The 23,001-nt window shown below is 42.5% G+C and overlaps 1 protein-coding gene and 1 pseudogene across 1 annotated transcript; both read left to right on the top strand.

The window, feature by feature from the left end:
• Positions 1 to 22,391, top strand: part of LOC141218913 (uncharacterized) — a 49,738-nt pseudogene extending 27,347 nt beyond the window's left edge.
• Positions 17,272 to 18,084, top strand: LOC141218943 (oocyte zinc finger protein XlCOF29-like). Its single transcript, XM_073665996.1, has 2 exons — positions 17,272 to 17,466; positions 17,596 to 18,084. Exons 1-2 carry the CDS (start codon positions 17,389 to 17,391, stop codon positions 17,818 to 17,820), a joined length of 303 nt encoding a protein of 100 aa, XP_073522097.1. The 5' UTR covers positions 17,272 to 17,388; the 3' UTR covers positions 17,821 to 18,084.
• Positions 22,392 to 23,001: the final 610 nt, after the last annotated feature.

The raw sequence follows: 23,001 nt of genomic DNA, 5'->3' as shown, positions 1-23,001 counted from the left end.
CTCTCAAATCTTAATATTTTTCTATCTACTGGCTAACACGATACAATGATATATATTTTTCATAAAATTTTTGCTAAACTTATGAAATGTGTTTTTTCTGTTCAGGAAATTTCATTCATGGGTTTCATTTTATTGGCTGATGGGTTTAAGATGGATCCAGGGAAGGTTTTTATGTTATTATGGTTTTCATCCCCATTTTGGTGAATTTTCTAAGATATGTTCTGAATGTCCTGGGGTGGAGGTCGCCATATAGAAACATGGGGATGTTACATGGGTTGAAAAAAAACCTAGGTCCATCAAGTTCACCCTTTTTCCACCAATTATAAATTTTTGTCTCTAAATTATCTATAACCCACAATGTTATATGTACTGAGGAAGTCATCCAGCCCTTTTTTTTAAATTTCGTAGTGTTTACCATTACTACCTCTTATGGTAGAGTGTTCCACAGTCTGACTGCTCTAACTGTAAAGAACCCTTTCCTGTTTGCCGAAATGGCCATTCTTCCACCTGTAATAAGTGCCCCTTAGTCCTTAGTATGGTCTATGGATGGAATAATAGAGAGGATATGATTGGCGAGCACTCTGTCACAGCTGAGGTGCTGATGTAATGGGCATGGGCTGCAATAGTTCAAATATGATTCATCGCACACTCGGGAGGTGAAGATACAAAAATTCATTATTAACATAAGAAATTAAGAAATAAAAGTATCAAACTAATCGTGGATGGCGACAATACAAGACGTTTCGGCCTATTAGTTGGCCTTAATTATTTTGGTCGCTACTGTAAAAAAGAACAGCCTTGTTTAGGTCATACCGTAATTATGGCTTTCTGCATGGACATGGGCAATGATCCCCTCAAAACATGAATTGTATATCTCGAATAGCAGTGGTAGTAATACTTCCTTATATCTCTTATATACTTCCACTGGAAGACCATCTGTTCCCAGTGCTTTATCGTTGGACATTGAGCTCAGTGCCCATTCTAGATCTTGTATATCAAGTGATTCATCTAATAAATTCTGAGAGTCTGAGGAAAGGACCGGAAGCTTTAGAAACCGCTTCTTCCTTCCTGCAGCTGCAATGTTACCTGATTCAGCAGGTCCGGAGCTGCTTTCAGCCTGTTTTGTGCAGCCGGCATTGGATCTCTGATTATCGCATTCTCTGCATCTCCCAACTCCTGAAACACCAATTGATCCTGCTGCTTAGTCCGGGATTCAGCTGCTGAGATTTATTTTGGAAATATTCCTCTAAGGTCGGCCTTCATGGCTTCCCATACATATAAAATAGAAGTTGTATTTTTTTTTAATCACAAGATTCTCTATTTACCCTTCAATTTTCCCTTAAAAGTCTATGACTCGCATCCAAAAGGGGTTTAATTTCCCTGTGGCTCAGGGGCATGGCTTGGCCGGACAAGTGAGCGGATGTGCGGCAGAAGAATTCTGGGGATAAGTAGTGGATGGAGTCTTCCAAGACAGTGCTGGCGCTTCTTCAGCAGGTACAAGAGTGGAAAAGTCTGTGGCTGCAGGCGCAGCACTTAGGCTGGCTTTGCTCTAGTTCCAGACTCGGAAGCGTAGACCGGCAATGAGGCACATATACAAATTACTGAGGTATCTAACCGCTTCTCTGCGCGCTCAGAGGAATTTTATAATACTGCTGAAAATGACTCTGAAAGTTCCTGCAGCCTCAGTCAGAACTCACTACTCTCCATCAGGACACAGATTAGCACATAACTGGGCCTATGATAAAAGATGTTTTTATGGCTGTAACACAGAATGGATCTGCGCTATCTTCACTCAGCAGCCAGATGGGGGAGATCAAAGAGAAATTTACCTATATGAGGCAAAGGCTACAAAAAGTTAATGACCGCACCACAGCAGCAGAATTGGTGATCTGGAGCAGTGGTCCCCAACCTTTTTTGCACCAGGGACCGGCTTGAAGCAAGATCATTTTTCCATGGCCCAGCAAGGAGGGGGTGGGGTGGGCGGGGCTTTGGTCATATGGGGGCGGGGTAATGGAGGGATTTGGAGTTTAGTGCATACTTATCATATAGTATAGACCAGGTCCCCGCCAGGAGCTATGCCAGGAGCCCCACATAATGTGCTGTGCCAGGAGCCGCATCACTGAGGCCCCATCACGCCCTGCAGCAGGACAGGGCAGCTGTCCTGACAGCTGCTGTTCAGCTGCATTTACTTCATCCCAGGGGCGGACACAGACTGTAGTGGGCCCCTGTGCAAGAAATTTTTGGGGGCCCCCCCCCGCCCTTCATAAGGCAACAAAGTTATGTAAACATAACCCCCCCATGTGCATCTCTCACCCCCCCATGTGCAGCTCACCCCCGTGCATCTCTCATCCCCCTCCGTGCATCTCTCATCCCCCTCCGTGCATCTCTCATCCCACCGTGCATCTCTCACCCCCCCGTGCATCTCTCATCTCTCCCCTCCCTCCCATGTGCATCTCTCATCTCTCCCCTCCCCCCATGTGCATCTCTCCCCTCCCCCCCATGTGCATCTCTCATCTCTCCCCTCCCCCCATGTGCATCTCTCATCTCTCCCCTCCCCTCCCCCACATGTGGATCTCTCATCTCTCCCCTCCCCCATGTGCATCTCTCATCTCTCCCCTCCCCCCCATGTGGATCTCTCATCTCTCCCCTCCCCCATGTGCATCTCTCATCTCTCCCCTCCCCCCATGTGCATCTCCCATTCCCCCCACTCCTAGTTAATTGTATTTAAAAAAAAATAAAACTTGTTATACTTACCCCCATGCGATCCCTGCAGAATCCTGGCGCTCGTCCAAATCGCTGACACCAGGTTCTCCTGACTTCCGGCCATGTGACGGCGCCGTCACATGACCGGAAGTCAGGGGAATCATGAAGGTGCTGCCGCAGCAGCGCAGCGCTAAGATGTTCCGGACCCGGCGCTTAGCATGCGGCCGGGGGCCCCATGAGGAGAGAGACGCACAAGAGGGGGGCTCCGAGGGGGCTCCTACCGGCCGGGCCCCATACTGGAGTCAGGGCAGTCATGCCCTGATGGCGGCCCTGCTGGAGGCTGGAGGGGCCCCCTCTCCCCGCGGACCGGCTGAAAAACCCCAACGGCCCGGTCCTGGTCCGCGGACCGGCGGTTGGGGACCTCTGATCTGGAGGATAAACAACCTCAAATTATCCGGTACACTCATAGACATGATCAACAGATTTTGGCCTTATTATCTAAGACAGTTGTTTTAGAGAACAGACTCAGGCAAACTAACATAAGAGTGGTCGGTGTCCCTGAAAAAACTCAGGGCAATAACCCTACTGAGTATTTTGAGAAATCTCTGGACTCTCTGTTTGGGACTGACCGCCCGTCTCTTTGCTGTTGAGAGGGCGCATAGAGTGCCATCCTGGCCACTGCCACCAAGGGTCTCTCCACGTCCAGTTTTAATGAAGCTGCTGCATTGTAAAGAAAGGGACACCATCCTTAAAGCTTCCCGTGATAAAGCAGGCATTTCCATCAATGGCAAAAGAATTTCATTTTCTCCAGATTACTCCATTGAAGTTTCAAAACGCAGGGCACAGTTTCTAGATGTAAAACGCCGATTGTGTACTTTGCAAACACCATACTCCATGCTTTACCCTGTGAAACTTAGGGTGGCGACTCTGTGAGAGACCTTTTTCTTTGAACATCCGAAAGATGCACTCTACTCGATTGACCTAAATGAGCAGAGGATCCGTCAAAGTCAGCAACGTTGAACTTGAATAATTTTAAGATTTATGCCATCGGTAGCCACCCGATTGACTGTTGAGGTCATATCCTTTACTATCTAACCCACCGCCCAGTGGACACACTTATCCTGTACTACATTCTACTATTGCAAGCCTCTAAGAAATGTTTACCTTTCTTATTTTAGGTTGTTTGCTTGCCTCGTACACGGCTACAGGATGGACTGGTGCCTTCCTCCCTCCAGCTTACATGGATGGATTTATGTTTATTTGTTGAGTGTGTTTGTGGGGTTTCTGTTCCTATAATAAGCCACTCGGTTCTGCAACTAACAGTAGTTATATTGATTAAGTGGAAATATTACAAAGCTGCTTTGAAAAGGGAAGCTGTGGGCGTGATACTCTACAAATCATTTTCAAATCATCCCCTAAATGATTAGATATAATGGCTGATAAAGTAAAATTCCCTTCATGGAATGTTAGAGGTCTGGGTGACTCCTTATAGAGAGCGGCGGTCATGGAACATATCCGGGACCACCTGCCTGCAGTGGTGTGTCTGCAGGAAATGCACTTTGGAACAAACAGTGTTGCAGGCATGAAATATTAATGGATTAGCCACAACTTCCATTCCACTTTTTCTACATACTCTAGAGGGGTTAGCATCCTAGTACATAGGACTATCCCTTTTGAACTGATTTATTCCAAGATAGATGGGGAAGGGAGATTTTTAGGTATTCATTGTAAAATATTTACAAAAGAAATTCTACTTATGGCAGTTTACGTTCCTCCTCTCTATAACAATGCCATTGTGAAAAACATTGCTTCACTTACGAATAAGGTACCGGGAGTTCCAGACTTAATGCATGGGAGACTTCACCAATATTGTTCATCCATATTGGGATAGATACATACACACATAATACATTGTAATGCATTGGTTTAATCTTGGGTACAGAACATATTTCTCCCTTGCTAAAGACGGTGGAATATTTGCCCAGAGTGCTATAAGACCACCCACCCTTGCTGACCACCATCTGACACTTGCCCAGGCCACAGACATCTCTGACTGTGGGCAATGAATCCCTTCTGGCTTCAAATTATAGATATTAAACCGGTGTCGCAAAGCTCACTATGGAACGCTATGAAGACGTGTTTAAGAGGAGTCTTAATACAGGCCATTAATAGATCTAAAACTAAAACCAAACAGTTTGGAGAGTTTTTACAGGATAGAGTTAGATCTACAGAAGAGAAATTTGTATTAACTGGTACAAGGAAGGATCTGATGATTTGGGGGGAGGCGCAGGAAACGCTTCCCTGACATTTCAAGGAAAAAGCTAAAAATAAAGGTATGTTCTACCAGACACACTTCTTTGAGGAGGGTGAAAAAGCGAAGCACATAATGGCCGTGATAACAAGGGCCCAGACGGGGAGTTTTTTTAAAAAAAACAAGGAGGGCGTGGAAGTAAACCAGACTGACCAGATTTCAAATACTTTATTAGAATTATATAAAGACCTATACAAATCTAAATTGCAATTCAATAGAGAATTCAATAGAGAACAAACTTCATCCTATCTGAAGGAGATTAAACTGCTGACATTTTCTGTTAAAGATCGATAATATCTGAATAGTCCTCTACAGCTGGAGGAATTACAAATGGCAGTAGCTTCTATGGCAAATAATAAGTCGCCTGGGATGGATAGGCTCCCTACTGAAATACACTGTTCAGAAAAATAAAAGGAACACTGAAACAACAGAATATAACTCCAAGTAAATCAAACTTCTGTGAAATCAAACTGTCCACTTAGGAAGCAACACTAATTGACAATCAATTTCACATGCTGTTGTGCAAATGGAATAGACAATAGATGGAAATTATTGCCAATTATCAAGACACTCTCAATAAAGGAGTGGTTCTGCAGGTGGGGACCACAGACCACATCTCATTCCAATGCTTTATGGCTGATGTTTTGGTCACTTTTAAATGTTGGTTGTGCTTTCACACTCGTGGTAGCATGAGACGGACTCTATAACCCACAGAAGTTGCTCAGGTAGTGCAGCTCATCCAGGATGGCATATCAATGCGAGCTGTGGCAAGAAGGTTTGCTGTGTCTGTCAGTGTAGTGTCCAGAGGCTGGAGACGCTACCAGGAGACAGGCCAGTACACCAGGAGAAGTGGAGGGGGCCGTAGGAGGGCAACAACCCAGCAGCAGGACCGCTACCTCCGCCTTTGTGCAAGGAGGAACAGGAGGAGCACTACCAGAGCCCTGCAAAATGACCTCCAGCAGGCCACAAATGTGCATGTGTCTGCACAAACGGTTAGAAACCAACTCCATGAGAGTGGTATGAGGACCCGAAGTCCACAGATGGGGTTTGTGCTCACAGCCCAACGCCGTGCAGGACACTTGGCATTTGCCACAGAACACCAGGATTGGTAAAGTCGCCACTGGCACCCTGTGCTCTTCACAGAAGAAAGCAGGTTCACACTGAGCACGTGACAGACGTGACAGAGTCTGGAGACGCCGTGGAGAGTGATCTGCTGCCTGCAACATCCTTCAGCATGACCGGTTTGGCAGTGGGTCAGTAATAGTGTGGGGTGGCATTTCTTTGGAGAGCCGCACAGCTCTCCATATCCTCGCCAGAGGTAGCCTGACTGCCATTAGGTACCGAGATGAGATCCTCAGACCCATGTGAGACCATATGCTGGTACGGTTGGCCCTGGGTTCCTCCTAATGCATGACAATGCCAGACCTCATGTGGCTGGAGTGTGTCAGCAGTTCCTGCAAGATGAAGGCATTGAAGCTATGGACTGGCCCTCCCGTTCCCCAGACCTGAATCCAATTGAGCACATCTGGCACATCATGTCTCGCTCCATCCACCAACGTCACGTTGCACCACAGACTGTCCAGGAGTTGGCGGATGCTTTAGTCCAGGTCTGGGAGGAGATCGCACAGGAGACCATCCGCAACCTCATCAGGAGCATGCCCAGGCGTTGTAAGGAAGTCATACAGGCACGTGGAGGCCACACACAATACTGAGCCTCATTTTGACTTATTTTAAGGACATTACATCAAAGTTGGATCAGTCTGTAGTGTGTTTTTCCACTTTAATTTTGGGGGTGCCTCAAAATCCAGGCCTCCATTGGTTAATAAATTTGATTTCCATTGATTATTTTAGTGTGATTTTGTTGTCAACACATTCAACTTTGTACAGAACAAAGTATTCAATGAGAATATTTCATTCATTCAGATCTAGGATGTGTTATTTGAGTGTTCCCTTTATTTTTTTGAGCAGTGTATATAAGAAATTTGGAAACATCCTACTTCCTCACATACTGACTACCTTTCAGGATGCAATTAAGGAAGGAGCTTTGCCTCATTCAATGCAGGAGGCAGTGATTATAGTCATACCTAAGCCAGGTAAAGATCCTTTACTTCCCGATTCATACAAGCCAATATCTTTGCTGTCAACAGATACCAAGATCATAGCGAAGGTTCTGGCCTCTAGATTAAATATAGTAATATCTACAGTAATCCATACTGACCAGTCAGGCTTCATGCCTGCTAGATCCACAGCTGTCAATATTCGACAACTATTTCTTAACCTTCAATTGTCGGTGAATGGTGATAGGGATAGGGCTGTATGCTCACTAGATGCCGCTGAGGTGTTTGACTCTATTGAATGGGAATATCTTTCGGCAGGAATGGAAACATTTGGTATAGGGTCTGGCTTCATATCATGGGTTAAATTACTATATGGTAGGCCTGTGGCCAGAATACGAGTGACTGGACATCTCACTTCGACCTTTGGGTTAAATAGGGAGCATCCGTGCCATGTGCCCCTATCTCCCCTGCTCATTGCATTGGCCATTGAGCCCATGGCAGCGATTATTAGGGAGCATCCAGGTATAACTGGGTTCCATAGGGGGCATAAAAATGAGAAGGTTGCTCTCTATGCTGATGACAATTTGCTGTTCTTGGCTAAAGCTTCTGAATCATAGAATCATAGAATGGTAGAGTTGGAAGGGACCTCCTGGGTCATCTGGTCCAACCCCCTGCTCAAAGCAGGATTCACTAGATCATCTCAGACAGATGTCTGTCCAGCCTCTGTTTGAAGACGTCCATTGAAGGGGAACTCACCACCTCTCGTGGCAGCCTGTTCCACTCATTAATCACCCTAACTGTCAAAAAGTTTTTTCTAATATCTAATCTGTGTCTCCTCCCATTTAGTTTCATCCCATTGCTTCTAGTCTTTCCTTGTGCAAATGAGAATAAAGATGATCCTTCTACGATGTGACAGCCCTTGACATATTTGTAGACAGCTATTAAGTCTCCTCTCAGTCTTCTTTTTTGCAAGCTAAACATTCCCAAATCCTGCAACCGTTCCTCATAGGACATGGTTTGCAGACCAGTCACCATTCTGGTCGCTCTTCTCTGAACTTGCTCCAGTTTGTCGATGTCTTTTTTAAAATGTGGTGCCCAAAACTGTACACAGTATTCCAGATGAGGTCTGACCAAAGAGGAGTAAAGACCGATAATGACTTCACGTGATCTAGACTGTATGCTTCTGTTAATACATCCCAGAATTGTATTTGCCTTTTTTGCTGCTGCATCACACTGTTGACTCATGTTCAGTCTATGATCTATTAGTATACCTAAGTCTTTTTCACATGTACTGTTGCTTAGCTCTATTCCTCCCATTCTGTATATGCTTTTTTCATTTTTATTGCCCAGATGTAGTACTTTGCATTTTTCCCTGTTAAAAACCATACTGTTGGTTGCTGCCCACTGCTCCAGTTTATTTAGGTCTTTTTGAATCCTCTCTCTCTCTTCTCTAGTATTAGCTATCCCTCCTAGCTTTGTGTCATCAGCAAATTTAATCAGTTTACCCTCAATTCCTTCATCTAAATCATTGATAAAGATGTTGAACAATACAGGTCCCAGGACGGAGCCCTGTGGTACCCCACTTGAGACATTCATCCAGCTGGATGTGAAGCCATTTACAACCACCCTTTGAGTCCGATCACTAAGCCAGTTATGAATCCACCTAACAGTTGCCTGGTCCATTGCATACTTGGTCATTTTTTCAATAAGGATGATGTGAGATACTTTGTCAAATGCTTTGCTGAAGTCAAGATATACTATATCTACAGCATTTCCCTGATCCACCCAGTCAGTGATTCTGTCATAGAAGGAAATTAAGTTAGTCTGACATGACTTGTTAGTTACAAACCCATGCTGACTCTGGTTAATCACTTCATTCTTATCCATGTACTTACATACATGTTGTTTAATAATTTGTTCAAAGATCTTTCCTGGTATAGAAGTCAGACTCACCGGCCTATAGTTCCCTGGGTCCACCTTCTTCCCCTTTTTGAAGATAGGAACAACATTTGCTCTTCTCCAGTCTTCTGGGACTTCTCCTGTTCTCCAAGAATTTTCAAAGATTATGGAGAGTGGTTCTAAAATTTCTTCTACAATCTCCTTCAGTACTCTGGGGTGTAATTCATCTGGACCTGGAGACTTGAACTCATTTATGTTAGCTAAATATTCCCTCACAATCTTTCTGTTTACTGATAACTTGGATTCCTCTATTCCTTTAAAAGGACAGTGAAGATCAGTTGATGTTACATTTTCTTTCTGAGAGAAAACAGATGCAAAATAGGAATTAAAAAGTTCGGCCTTCTCAACATCCTCTCTTACCATTTCTCCATTTTCATCCTGTAAAAATCCTATAGCATCTTTGACTTTTCTTTTACTTTTGACATACCCCCAAAATCCTTTTTTATTGCTTTTGACATCTCTTGCAAGCCTTAATTCATTGTCAGCTTTAGCTAACCTGATACGTGCCCTGCAGGATCTGCAGACTGCATTATAATCTTCTTTAGATATGCCTCCCTCTTTCCATTTAATAAACATTTCTTTCTTTCTTTTTAGCATGTGTTTAAGTTCTGTGTTCATCCATCCTGGTTTCCTTAAATGCTTCCCATTCTTCCTACTTTTCGGGATTGTTAACGATTGTGCTTTGAGAATCTCATTTTTAAAAATTTCCCATCCTTCCTGGACATTTTTGTCCTTAAGGACATCCAGCCATTGGACCCCTCCTATTCTCTTTCTGAGTCTCTTAAAATCTGCCTTTCTAAAATCTAACCTTGAAGTTTGAGTCTTCACATGTCTTCCTCCTCTAGTTATCCAAAATTCTATAATAGCATGATCGCTGCCTCCTAGGGTCCCAGCCACCTTTACCTCCTCAACCATTTCCTCCCTGTTTATAAGGATTAGATCCAAAGTAGCAGATCCCCTTGTTTTTTTCCCTACCTTTTGGAAGATAAAGTTGTCAGCAAGAGAGGATAAGAATTTGCTTGACCTGTTAGTTTTACTTGAGAGAGACTCCCAACAAATGTCTGGATAGTTGAAATCTCCCATGACCACTACGTCATATTTTTTGGAGAACTTGGTCATTTGATACATAAAGAGTTCATCCATATCTTCAGCTTGCCCAGGTGGCCTGTAGTAAATGCCTACAATGGTGTCCTTTCCGTTGTTCTCTCCTTGTATTCTTACCCAAACAGTTTCCACAGAACTCCCAGTCTCTGAAGCTTCAATCTCTGTGCAGATATACGCTTTTCTAACATACAATGCAACACCTCCTCCTCGTTTATCAAGTCTGTTTCTTGCAAATAAGTTGTATCCTTTTAGCCTTTTATTCCAATCATGTGTATCGTCCCACCAAGTTTCAGTGATTCCAATGACATCATATTCCTTTTCCTGCATTAGTAGTTCCAATTCTCCTTGTTTGTTGCCCATGCTTTGTGCATTTGTATAAAAACATTTTAGTTTGTGATTGGTTTCTCTTCCTCCCATATTTTTATTATTTAGATTTTTTTGTCTTTGTTCTTCTTTTCCACTTCCAGTAGCAGAGATCTCAATAGTATTTGTCAGCTGTATGGCTTTTTCTGGCCTTTTGCTTCCCTTCCCACATTGTTCTAGTTTAAAGCTCTTCTGATGAGTGTAGCAAGGCGACTTCCAAATACATGTTTTCCAGTCTTCGTAAGGTGCACCCCATCTCTAGCAAGTAGTCCATCGTATAGGTAATTCATTCCGTGATCCAGAAATCCAAATCCTTGTTGACGGCACCATCGACGTAGCCAGTTGTTCACCTGTAGAATCTTATTCCACCTCATTGTTCCATGGCCATCCACTGGGAGGATGGATGAGAAGACCACCTGCGCTCCCAATTCTTTCACTTTCTTGCCTAAGTCTTCAAAGTCACTGCAGATGGTTTCCAGGTCCTTTCTTGTGGTGTCATTTGTCCCCACATGTATTAGCAGGAATGGGTAGTGATCTGTAGGTCTGAAGAGTCTTGATATCCTGTCAGACACATCTTTAATTTTTGCTCCTGGAAGACAGCACATTTCTCTTGAGGTTATGTCTGGTCTGCAGATAGCGGCCTCTGTTCCTCTTAACAGGGAATCCCCCATGACCACCACTCTCCGTTTTTTCTTCACAACATTCTTCTTTCTCCATCCAGGAGGATTCTGAGGGCTTACAAGGTTATTCATTGCTGGCAAAGTCTTATCTTGCTGTATTTCTTCATGGTTCTCCTGTGTGAGAGCCTGGTACTGGTTCCTGAGCAGTATGGGTGCTGACTGCCTCTCTGAGTCCCTTCCTATAGCAATGAAAACGATTGAAACATTTGGAAAAAAATCGAGTCTAGGGATAAATTGGAGCAAATCAGTTATACTTCCGTTAGATAATACAGATGAGAATGATTCCCACTACACTAACTCGGGCCTACAGGTAGTATCGGAGTTTAAGTACTTAGGCTTTAACATAACGGCTAAAATAGATGATTATGAGAAGCTGAACCTTGACCCAATATTAACAAAGTTTAGAAGTAAATTAGGGGCTTGGTCTAAGTTACTGTTGTCGGTTGTGGGCTGTGCTAATCTGATCAAAATTATTCGGATGCTCCTAATGTTGCTGTATGTTCTACACAACTCCCCAATATAGATAAATCAGAGATATTTCTTTAAAGTCAGTCAGGAGTTTAGAAAATGAATGTGGGACAAACAGACTCCGAGAATTAAACTGGAAATACTGCAAAGACACAAGACAATGGGAGGGCTTGCTGTCCCCAATCCATGGGTTTATTATGTGTCATCTCAGCTTCAGCATATATGGGGATGGGACGACCCTTGGGGAGGGGAAGCTCAACGTTTGCTGCTGCAACATTATCTCCAATCGGACAAACTATGAGGCGCTGGAGGCAAATAAATTTATGACACTAGGGGGTAGAATGCCAAGAATACTACTAATTCACAAGCTTTAGGGGATGGTGAAAAAACTACAGGGTACAGAAGGAGTTTCACAATTCACTTCATTATGGAACACTCTGTGTCTCCCCAATTTATACCAACTGGTGGGATTCAAATCCTGGACTTCGAGGGGTTTAAATAGATTTAATCAGGTGTTGATAGGTGATTTAATTAAGGAATTCTCACAATTGCAAAATTAATTTTGGCTATTACATTCTGAATTCTATAAATATTACAATTTCGGCACGCATATGAGATGGAGGGCATTAATTTAGATTGGAGGGGTTCCTCAAAATATAATAAAACAGAGAATAGCTAATTTACATAGCTCTCAGGGACTGATCTCAATAATTTATAACATTGTCCTGGAAAAGATATTGACAAATCATCCTATACGTTCAGTGGAAAAATGGGAGAGTGTGATGCGCCCTATAGAAGAAAACCATTGGTTAGATATATTGGAAAGAGCCCCACAATTATCTTTAAGCGAATCCCACAGACTGTCTCATATATATGTGATACACCAGGTATATAGGACGCATCAATTCTTATATAATTCTTGTCCTAGGTGCAAAATTCACTCAGCAGACATGTTGTTTCATATAATGTGGAATTGTCCTAACCTAATGTCCTTTTGGAAAGGAGTTGTAGCAATCATCAACAGGGTTTATTCAATTAATGTAGAACTTTCACCATTAGTATGTGTACTCTACGATATGTTGAAGATCTGACTATTGATGAGCACGACAAAATAGCGGTGGCACGTATGTTAAACAACCCCTGGCAAAAATTATGGAATCACCGGGCTCGGAGGATGTTTATTCAGTTGTTTAATGTTGATGAAAAAAAGCAGATCACAGACATGGCACAAAACTAAAGTCATTTCAAATGGCAACTTTAGGGCTTTAAGAAACACTAAAAGAAATCAAGATTAAAAATGTGGTGCTCCGTAAAGGTAATTTTTTTCAGACCAAGCAGAGGGAAAATATTATGGAATCACTCAATTCTGAGGAAAAAATTATGGAATCATGAAAAACAAACACACAAAAGAACACTCCAATACATCACTAGTATTTTCTTGCACCACCTCTGGTTTAATAACCGCTTGCAGTCTCTGAGGCATGGACTTAATGAGTGGCAAACAGTACTCTTCATTAATCTGGCTCCAACTTTCTCTGATTGCTGTTGCCAGATCAGCTTTGCAGGTTGGAGCCTTGTCATGGACCATTTTCTTCAACTTCCACCAAAGATTTTCAATTGGATTGAGATTCAGACTATTTGCAGGCCATGACATTGACCTTACGTGTCTTCTTTCAAGTAATGTTTTCACAGTTTTTGCTCTATGGCAGGATGCATTATCATCTTGAAAAATGATGTAATCATCCCCAAACATCCTTTCAATTGATGGGATAAAAAAACTGTCCAAAATATCAATGTAAACTTGGGCATTTATTGAAGATGTAAATGCTTTTACCTGACATGCAGCCCCATATCATCAATGACTGTGGAAATTTGCATGTTCTGTTCATGCAGTCATATTTATAAATCTCATTGGAACGGCACCAAACAAAAGTTCCAGCATCATCACCTTGCCCAATGCAGATTCGCGATTCATCACTGAATATGACTTTCATCCAGTCATCCACAGTCCACGATTGCTTTTCCTTAGCCCATTGTAGCCTTGTTTTTTTTCTGTTTAGGTGTTAATGATGGCTTATGTTTAGCTTTTCTGTATGTAAATCCCATTTCCTTTAGGCAGTTTCTTACAGTTCGGTCACAGACATTGTCTCCAGTCTCCTCCCATTCGTTCCTCATTTGTTTTGTTGTGCATTTCCTGTTTTGAACACATATTGCTTTAAGTTTCCCGTCTTGATGCTTTGATGTCTTCCTTGGTCTACCAGTATGTTTGCCTTTAACAATCTTCCCATGTTGTTTGTATTTGGTCCAGATTTTAGACACAGCTGACTGTGAACAACCAACATCTTTTGCAACATTGCATGATGATTTACATTCTTTTAAGAGTTTGATAATCCTCTCCTTTGTTTCAATTGACATCTCTCGTGTTGGAGCCATGATTCATGTCAGTCCACTTGGTGCAACAGCTCTCCAAGGTGTGATTACAGCTTTTAAGATGCAGACTAACGAGCAGATCTAATTTGATGCAGGTGTTAGTTTTGGAAATGAAAATTTACAGGGTGATTCCATAATTATTTCCTCAGAATTGAGTGATTCCATAATTTTTTCCCTCTGCTTAGTCTGAAAAAAATTACCCTTACTGAGTACCACATTTTTAATCTTGACTTTTTATTAGTGTTTCTTAACCCCTTAACAACATCTGACGTACTAATACGCGTCTGTGCCCTGGGACTTAAGACCCAGACCAGTATTAGTACGTCATGGCGATCGCGCGCGCACACAGGCTGTGCGGGCGCGATCGCCGCCGGGTGTCAGCTGATTGTCACAGCTGACACCCGGTACTATGTGCAGGGAGCGGTCCTGATTCATAAAAATGAAAAAGTGTTTTTTTTTTTCACTTTTTCATTTTTACAAATCAATTTGTGAAGCACCTGGGGGTTCCAAGTGCTCACTATGCATCTAGATAGGTGCCTTGGGGGGTCTAGTTTCCAAAATGGGGTCACTTGTGGGGGAGCTCCAAAGTTTGGGCACACATGGGCTCTCCAAACGCAACATGGCGTCCGCTAATTATTCAAGCAAATTTTACAATCAAAAAGTCAAATGGCTCTCCTTCCCTTCCGAGCCCTGCTGTGCGCCCAAACAGTGTTTTTTCCCCAAATATTGGGTATCTGCGTGCCCAGGGGAAATTGCACAACAAATTTTGGGGTCCATTTTTTCTTGTTACCCCTGTGAAAATAAAAATTGGGTCTAAAGTAACATTTTTGTGAAAAAAGTTAAATGTTCATTTTTTCTTCCACATTCAAAAAATTCCTGTGAAGCACCTGAAGGGTTAATAAAGTTCTTGAATGTGGTTTTGAGCACCTTGAGGGGTGCAGTTTTTAGAATGGTGTCACTTTTGGGTATTTTCTGTCATAAAGACTTCTCAAAGTGACTTCAAATGTGATGTGGTCCCTAAAAAAATGGTTTTGTAAATTTTGTTGGAAAAATTAGAAATCGCTGGTCAACTTTTAACCCTTATAGCTCCCTAACAAAAAAAAAATTTGGTTCCAAAATTGCGCTGATGTAAAGTAGACATGTGGGAAATGTTATTTATTAACTCTTTTGTGTGACATATCGCTCAGGGCTTAAAAATTCAAATTTTGAAAATTGCAAAATTTTCAAAATTTTCGCCAAATTTCCGTTTTTTTCACAAGTAAACGCAAGTGATATCGAAGAAATTTTTCCACAATCTTGAAGTACAATATGTCACGAAAAAAAAATCTCAGAATCAGGGGGATCCGTTGAAGCGTTCCAGAGTAATTACCTCATAAAGTGACAGTGGTCAGAATTGTAAAAATTGGCCTGGTCATTAACGTGCAAACCACCCTCGGGGCTTAAGGGGTTAAAGCCCTAAAGTTGCCATTTGAAAAGACTCATGGCTGTACTAGCCCAAAAGGGTGCTTCTACTCAATACTAAGCAAAGGGTCTGAAGACTTGTGACCATGTGATATTTCAGTTTTTCTTTTTTAATATATTTGCAAAAATTTCTACATTTCTGGGGTTTTTTTCAGTCAAGATGGGGTGCAGAGTGGACTTTAATGAGAAAAAAATGAACTTTTTAGAATTTACCAAATGGCTGCAATGAAACAAAGAGTGGAAAATTGAAAGGAGTCTGAATATTTTCCATACCCACTGTATATTAAATACACAACAAAATAATTTATTTTAATTTTCTCTCATCAAAGCCCAGCCGAAATGTGCGTTGGGAGCGGAAATGAAAGTACACCTCGTACACATGCGGCTCCGCTCCGTACACCTCGTACACGCGCGGCTCCGCTCCGTACACCTCGTACACGCGCGGCTCCGCTCCGTACACCTCATACACACGGCTCTGCTCCGTACACCTCGTACACACGCGGCTCTGCTCCGTACACCTCGTACACACACGGCTCTGCTACATCCACACTGTAAACCCCTCCTGACCCCACACACAAACTTCAGCTCATCCAGCACCATGACAACCAGCACAGCAGAGTCCTGCATCCACTGAGGCCCCTGATCATGTGACCCCTGACTCCTCCCCTCCTGTGACCTCATCACAGCTCCTGTGCGCACAGAGCAGCCATATATGTGGTGACGGCTCTGCAGGTGGAGGTATGTGGAGATTCCCCATTACTGGGCGCAGGGGGCATTAACCCCTTCAGCACGGAGACTCTTTTGGGGTCTCTGTGTGGTGTGAACAGTGAGGTAACAGCTGTGGACAGAATTCGGCTTAGCTGGTTCCCGTCCACGTTAGATCCATTCAGACGACTGCAGGATGAAGGACAGAAGCCCAGAGAAGTCCTCACACAGCGCCATTATTCATCTCCTAGTTCCGTCCAACACAATAATTGCTGCTGTTACACAGCCAATAAACATGCGGGGATTGCCCGCCATACACAGTAATCTGGTAGCCATGTTGGATACTGGCATTACTGTGATTGGCCGGTCGTATTGGGTCTTACAGCAGTGTTCCCCAACTCCAGTCCTCAAAGCCCACCAGCAGGTCATGTTTTCAGGATTTCACAGGTGGTAATTACATCACCTGAGCAATACTAAGGAAGTTCTGAAAACGACTTGTTGGTGGGCCTTGAGGACTGGAGTTGGGGAACACTGTCTTATATAACCTCTTCTAACACCGACCATTGCACATCAGAATTGTTATCTCCGAGAAATGTCTGGCCACGGTGGTCTCACCAAACTTCTGCTCTTTTTCAATTTATTTTTGCAGCTGCCACAGTGGATTTCATCCTAGACTCATAGAGCTGAATAGAGGAGCGATGTTCCTTCAGTCTGATTGTAATTGATCGTGATGTTTGTCCAACGTCCACTTTACCACAAGAGCACTTTAACTAGTAAATCACCAGAACTGTAGCAGGTAAAAAAAAAACACCAATATCCACAGGTGTCCCATCTAATTGGTGTGAAAACTATCACCTTTAATAATCCTCCAACAGTTCTCGCATAACAAACACAGAAAAGTGCATGAAGGAGATGTCATAGTCAGCAATTCAACTTGTGTTCCATCCATACAAGACTAGAGAATACAACAACTACACCTCTATCTCCTGATATGTTTTCCCCCATGGTCTTCAGTAATTGTATTATTACACAGGATTTTTATGATGTTACATTGGCTCATCGTCTTCCTATTCAGGTCTCTACAATATCGGATCATCTCAGTGGAGATCTTCTATATAACAGAATTTTTCTGAATCACCCATCAAGGATGGATATGGAAAGAGACAAGATGGCGGAGAGGATATTACACCTCACCCTAGAGATCCTCTTCCAGCTTACTGGAGAGGTGAGAGATTCTGATGACGTCACATTGCATCATTCTTATCTATGGGAATAACAAATGGACAGAACTGGAGAGGTGAGGACTCTGGAAATGTCTGGAGTGAGATTTATTAATGTGTCTCTCCATAACCAGGATTACACAGTAGTGAAGAAGACCTCTAGTGAGCGCTGTCAGGACCCTGTGTCTGAGGGATGGGGCAGACCCTTGCGCCCAAAGACAGGGCCTCCACCTCACCCTCTGATACATGAAGACATCAATGACCAAAAGATCCTAGAACTCACCTACAAGATGATTGAGCTGCTGACTGGAGAGGTGACACTGGTGGGAATTCTGGGACATTATACAGTAATGCTATGAAGAGATCAGGGGGATGACTGTATCATTGTATGTGTCAGGTTTCTATAAGGTGTCAGGATGTCACCGTCTATTTCTCCATGGAGGAGTGGGATTATTTAGAAGGACACAAGGATCTGTACAAGGACATCATGATGGAGGTTCCCCAGCCCCTCACATCACCAGGTAATAGACAGGACTAAATACACACGGCCTATAATTATCTGTATGTAAAGAATGAATTCAGTCCCTGTATGTGTTTCCTCCAGCTCTATCCAGCAAGAGGACAACACCAGAGAGATGTCCCCATCCTCTTCTTCCACAGGACTGTAAACAAGAAGATCCCAATGTTCCTCAGGATCATCAGGTAGATGGAAGGAAGGTGTCATGAGATCTCCCCTATGATGTGTAGACGGCTGTGAAGGTCTTGTGCTCAGTCTTGTTTTATCCACCAGTATTATATGTTTTATACTTGTGTAATGAGAATGGTGGAGATGGCAGGATTAGATCATAGATGTGACTTCTCCATCATCTGTCTGTGACTTTTACAATATTTGTTTCAGGGTGAAGATCTGACCCATATTCATACTACAGAGACATATGTGAGGGGTGATGAATGGTGTAAAGAGGAGATTCCTACATATGACTACCCAGGTGAGTAGTAACCACTAAATGCAGAGAAGTCACAGATTCTTCTCAGTAACCGGCTGTGGCTGCTTTATCGGTGGTGTAAGTCTGGCTGTATCACAATCGTGTGATCACCATTTTGCCTCCAGACCACAACATTCTCCTCCATCCAAAACTGTTCAAATAACTGGGCATTGAAAGACCTTTTCTGTAGAACTTACAACCTGGAGGATCCACCTCCCCCCGGGATTAGAAGATGCTGACCGTTACCTGCCCAGGTTTGTGAACTACAAAGCCAAATGACAGCGTACGTAGAATGTGCTGACAAGTTAAAAAATCACTTGAAGAAAAACATTATGATGAGCCTGTAAGAGAGAGCGGAGGGTAATGATGGTGTTGGCTTCCTAGATCCTTGATATCTTATTGGATGAATCTACCTTCTCTCCCTTCTGTGCTGCTGAATGTGCTCATATGGTCCCTACAAGACCAGGTCCAGTCTTTATGACCAAACTTAACTTTTATGATTTGTTATTGTCTATAGTCACAGTTTTTGACTACAGTATTTTGTGCCCAAAATACTCAGATTTATCCCCTTCCCACAGCCAGTTTTGCGTTTCTAATCAGGCCTCATTTTTCGAATCTGATGTGTGTCACTTTTTGTGATGATAACTTTGGAATTCTTCACAAAGGATAATTGGAAACAAATGGACCTTGCAAATTATTTTCCAACTTCTCTTGAATCCGACAATACCCTATATACGGTTGTACACTACTGTCTGGGCATATGGCAGGTTAAGAAAGGAAGGAGTGACATTTAGCTATATGAATGCAGATCTTGCTGGAATAGTTTGCAGACACCATGTATTGGGGGCACTATTCATGGCCACCTGGCAGCTCAAAAGATGGCCCCCACAAACAGGCTTGGCGCTATCTACTCCATTTCTTAGTGTTATCTTACGCCCTATTCTTAGTGGCTGGACAGAGCCTGCATCGCCCAGAACTTCTGGTTCTGACTTCTCCACCATTACCAGCGACGCCTGCAGAATGAATAAGGCGTCTGGTGACAGAAGCAGACTTCACGGGAGCAGTTCCCAGAGAAGATGGGACACACCATTTGCAGAATCCCTAATATGACAAAATGGCAGAAAACCAGAACAGTAGAAATCCCCATAAAGGGACTCCATTTTGGAAACTATAACCCTCAGTGAATTAATCTATAGGAGTAGTGACTATTTTGACTCCACATGCACTTTCCGGAAATTAGCACGTAGTGGATGTTGGAGAATGAATCTTGTACATTTGCCATTTTATTACCCAACTCATAGTGTCCAGATTGTGCTCCAGGAGACACACACCGTAAATTAAGTGGGTTCTTCTCACATGTGAAAAAGACTTAGGTATACTAATAGATCATAGACTGAACATGAGTCAACAGTGTGATGCAGCAGCAAAAAAGGCAAATACAATTCTGGGATGTATTAACAGAAGCATACAGTCTAGATCACGTGAAGTCATTATCGGTCTTTACTCCTCTTTGGTCAGACCTCATCTGGAATACTGTGTACAGTTTTGGGCACCACATTTTAAAAAAGACATAGACAAACTGGAGCAAGTTCAGAGAAGAGCGACCAGAATGGTGACTGGTCTGCAAACCATGTCCTATGAGGAACGGTTGCAGGATTTGGGAATGTTTAGCTTGCAAAAAAGAAGACTGAGAGGAGACTTAATAGCTGTCTACAAATATGTCAAGGGCTGTCACATTGTAGAAGGATCATCTTTATTCTCATTTGCACAAGGAAAGACTAGAAGCAATGGGATGAAACTAAATGGGAGGAGACACAGATTAGATATTAGAAAAAACTTTTTGACAGTTAGGGTGATTAATGAGTGGAACAGGCTGCCACGAGAGGTGGTGAGTTCCCCTTCAATGGACGTCTTCAAACAGAGGCTGGACAGACATCTGTCTGAGATGATCTAGTGAATCCTGCTTTGAGCAGGGGGTTGGACCAGATGACCCAGGAGGTCCCTTCCAACTCTACCATTCTATGATTCTATGATTCTACTATAGTAATGCCAAATACATGGATGCTAAATGTGGTTTGGGCACACTGCAAGGCTCAGAAGCGAGGGGGAGATTTGACTTTGGGAGAGCAGATATTGCTGGATTGGTTTATGGAAGCCATGTTGCTTTTCAAGAGCCTTTGAGTCACTAATAATGTGGAAACCTCTGTTTTTCCACTGACAGATGATGGACCTGAGTGGGGACTTGTTTTTTATGAGATGAGTAGAAGTTTTTATTGGTATTATTTTAGCTTACATAACATTGGTGGCTTTTTATTCCATATTTTGGAGGCAGAATGAACAAACAGTTGAACACCACGCTCTACTGGTTCATTATATGAGGTTTTCTATTAAACTGTGATCTGTCAGTGTCTTAGTGAATAATTTCATATTTTTGCATAACTTGCTGTTTTTACAGACAGTTTAAGTAGAAATGTCATAATGTATAAAATTCAACGATATTTTATTCTAAAATAATAATTGGTTTTCTTCTTGGCAGATGTCTGTACCAGGAGATCAAATGGACAGCTGACATCTTCAATTTTTAAATCAGATGATTTTAAGATCCCACAATATACAATTGAAGTGAATGCCATTACTCCAGATATCCCATCATACCTTCACAGCAAACATTTGTCATCTGATCCTTTGAAACAGGTCCTGTCTTCTGATTCATTACCGACTACTAAGGAAAATCAAAGTCACAAAATAAGCATTAAAAAACGAACTGATCATAAAGCAAATGAGTCATTTTCAAGTTCAGAATATGGAAATAGTTTTCCCTTCGAAAAGTCCTTTCTTAAACTTGAACAATTTCACACAGCAGAGAATAGATTTTTTTGTTCCAAGTGTGAGAAATGTTATAACCAGAAATCAGATCTTGTAAGACACCAGAGAAGTCACACAGGGGAGAAGCCATTTTTATGTTCAGAATGTGGGAAATGTTTTAACCATAAATCGAGTCTTAATTGCCACCAGAGGACCCACTCAGGGGAAAAGCCCTTTTCCTGTTCAGAATGTGGGAAATGTTTTAATAGTAAAATGATTCTTGATAGACACAAGAGAACTCACACAGGGGAAAAGCCCTTTTCCTGTTCAGAATGTGGGAAATGTTTTAATCGTAAAATAATTCTTGATAGTCACAAGAGAACCCACACAGGAGAGAAGCCATTTTCCTGTTCAAAATGTGGGAAATGTTTTACGAGGAAATCAGGTTTGATTAAGCACCAGAGAACCCACACAGGGGAGAAGCCATTTTCCTGTTCAGAATGTGGGAAATGTTTTAATCGTAAAATGATTCTTGATAGTCACAAGAGAACCCACACAGGGGAGAAGCCTTTTTCCTGTTCAGAATGTGGGAAATGGTTTAACCAAAAATCAAATCTTAATTGCCACCAGAGAACCCACACAGGGGAGAAGCCTTTTTCATGTTCAGAATGTGGGAAATGTTTTAACAATAACTCAGATTTTGTTAATCACCAGAGAACTCACACAGGGGAGAAGCCTTTTTCCTGTTCAGAATGTGGGAAATGTTTTGTGAAGAAATCATCACTTCTTAATCACCAAAGTATTCACACAGACGAGAAGCCATTTTCATGTTCTTAAAGTGGGAAATGGTTTACACGGAAATCAACGCTTAATAAACATCGGAGAAGTCACACAGGGGAGAAGGCTTTTTCATGTTCAGAATGTGGGAAATGTTTTAACAATAACTCAGATTTTGTTAATCACCAGAGAACTCACACAGGGGAGAAGCCTTTTTCCTGTTCAGAATGTGGGAAATGTTTTGTGAAGAAATCATCACTTCTTAATCACCAAAGTATTCACACAGACGAGAAGCCATTTTCATGTTCTTAAAGTGGGAAATGGTTTACACGGAAATCAACGCTTAATAAACATCGGAGAAGTCACACAGGGGAGAAGGCTTTTTCATGATCAGAATGTTGGATATGTTTTAACATAAAAATGTATATTTTTAAAGGGGTTGCCCACTACTAGGACAACTACTTGTCATTCCTCATGTTTGACCTCGTTAACATAAAAACATTCATACTCGCCTTCCTTGCCAGCTCCGTTGCTGCAGTGTCAGTACTCGTGTTCCCGGGGTTCGTGAGGTTGTTACATCACACGAGCCCTGCGCCCAATCAGCGCCAGCTTCACTGTCCCCACCTTGGACGTATTGAACATCAACAGGAAGCCAGGGGTTTGACTGCTCTCCGATACCCTCTTAATGTTCGATTTGTCCGAAGTTGGGGACAGTGATGTCATCTTTTACTTTTTAAAAATTACAAAAAGTAAAATGGGCCCATGCAAAAGTTTGGGCACTGTGCATGGTTGCTACCTAGTAGCCAGCCAAGAGTCTTTAAATTCTTGTTTGAGGGATTTTCATCCATTTTTCCTTGGAAAATTCTTCCAGTTCTGTGAGATTACTGGGTTGTCTTGCATGCACTGCGATTGTGAGGTCTAGCCACATATGTTCAATGGTGTTCATATCAGTGCAGTTGTTAAACCTTTATC

This window comes from Phyllobates terribilis, unplaced genomic scaffold, assembly GCF_046119375.1.
Source record: "Phyllobates terribilis strain yellow unplaced genomic scaffold, ASM4611937v1 Scaffold_251__1_contigs__length_2838608, whole genome shotgun sequence".
NCBI classification, from domain to species: domain Eukaryota; kingdom Metazoa; phylum Chordata; class Amphibia; order Anura; family Dendrobatidae; genus Phyllobates; species Phyllobates terribilis.
Note: the sequence above shows the minus strand (reverse complement) of the source record. Positions and strands in the feature narration are given on the sequence as shown.

Excerpts from the sequence above, each read along its gene's own strand:
- LOC141218943 (XM_073665996.1), top strand. The coding sequence starts at position 17,389 with ATGGATATGGAAAGAGACAAGATGGCGGAGAGGATATTACACCTCACC. Across the intron at positions 17,467-17,595 it reads TCTTCCAGCTTACTGGAGAG|GATTACACAGTAGTGAAGAA; the intron begins GTGAGAGATTCT and ends CTCCATAACCAG.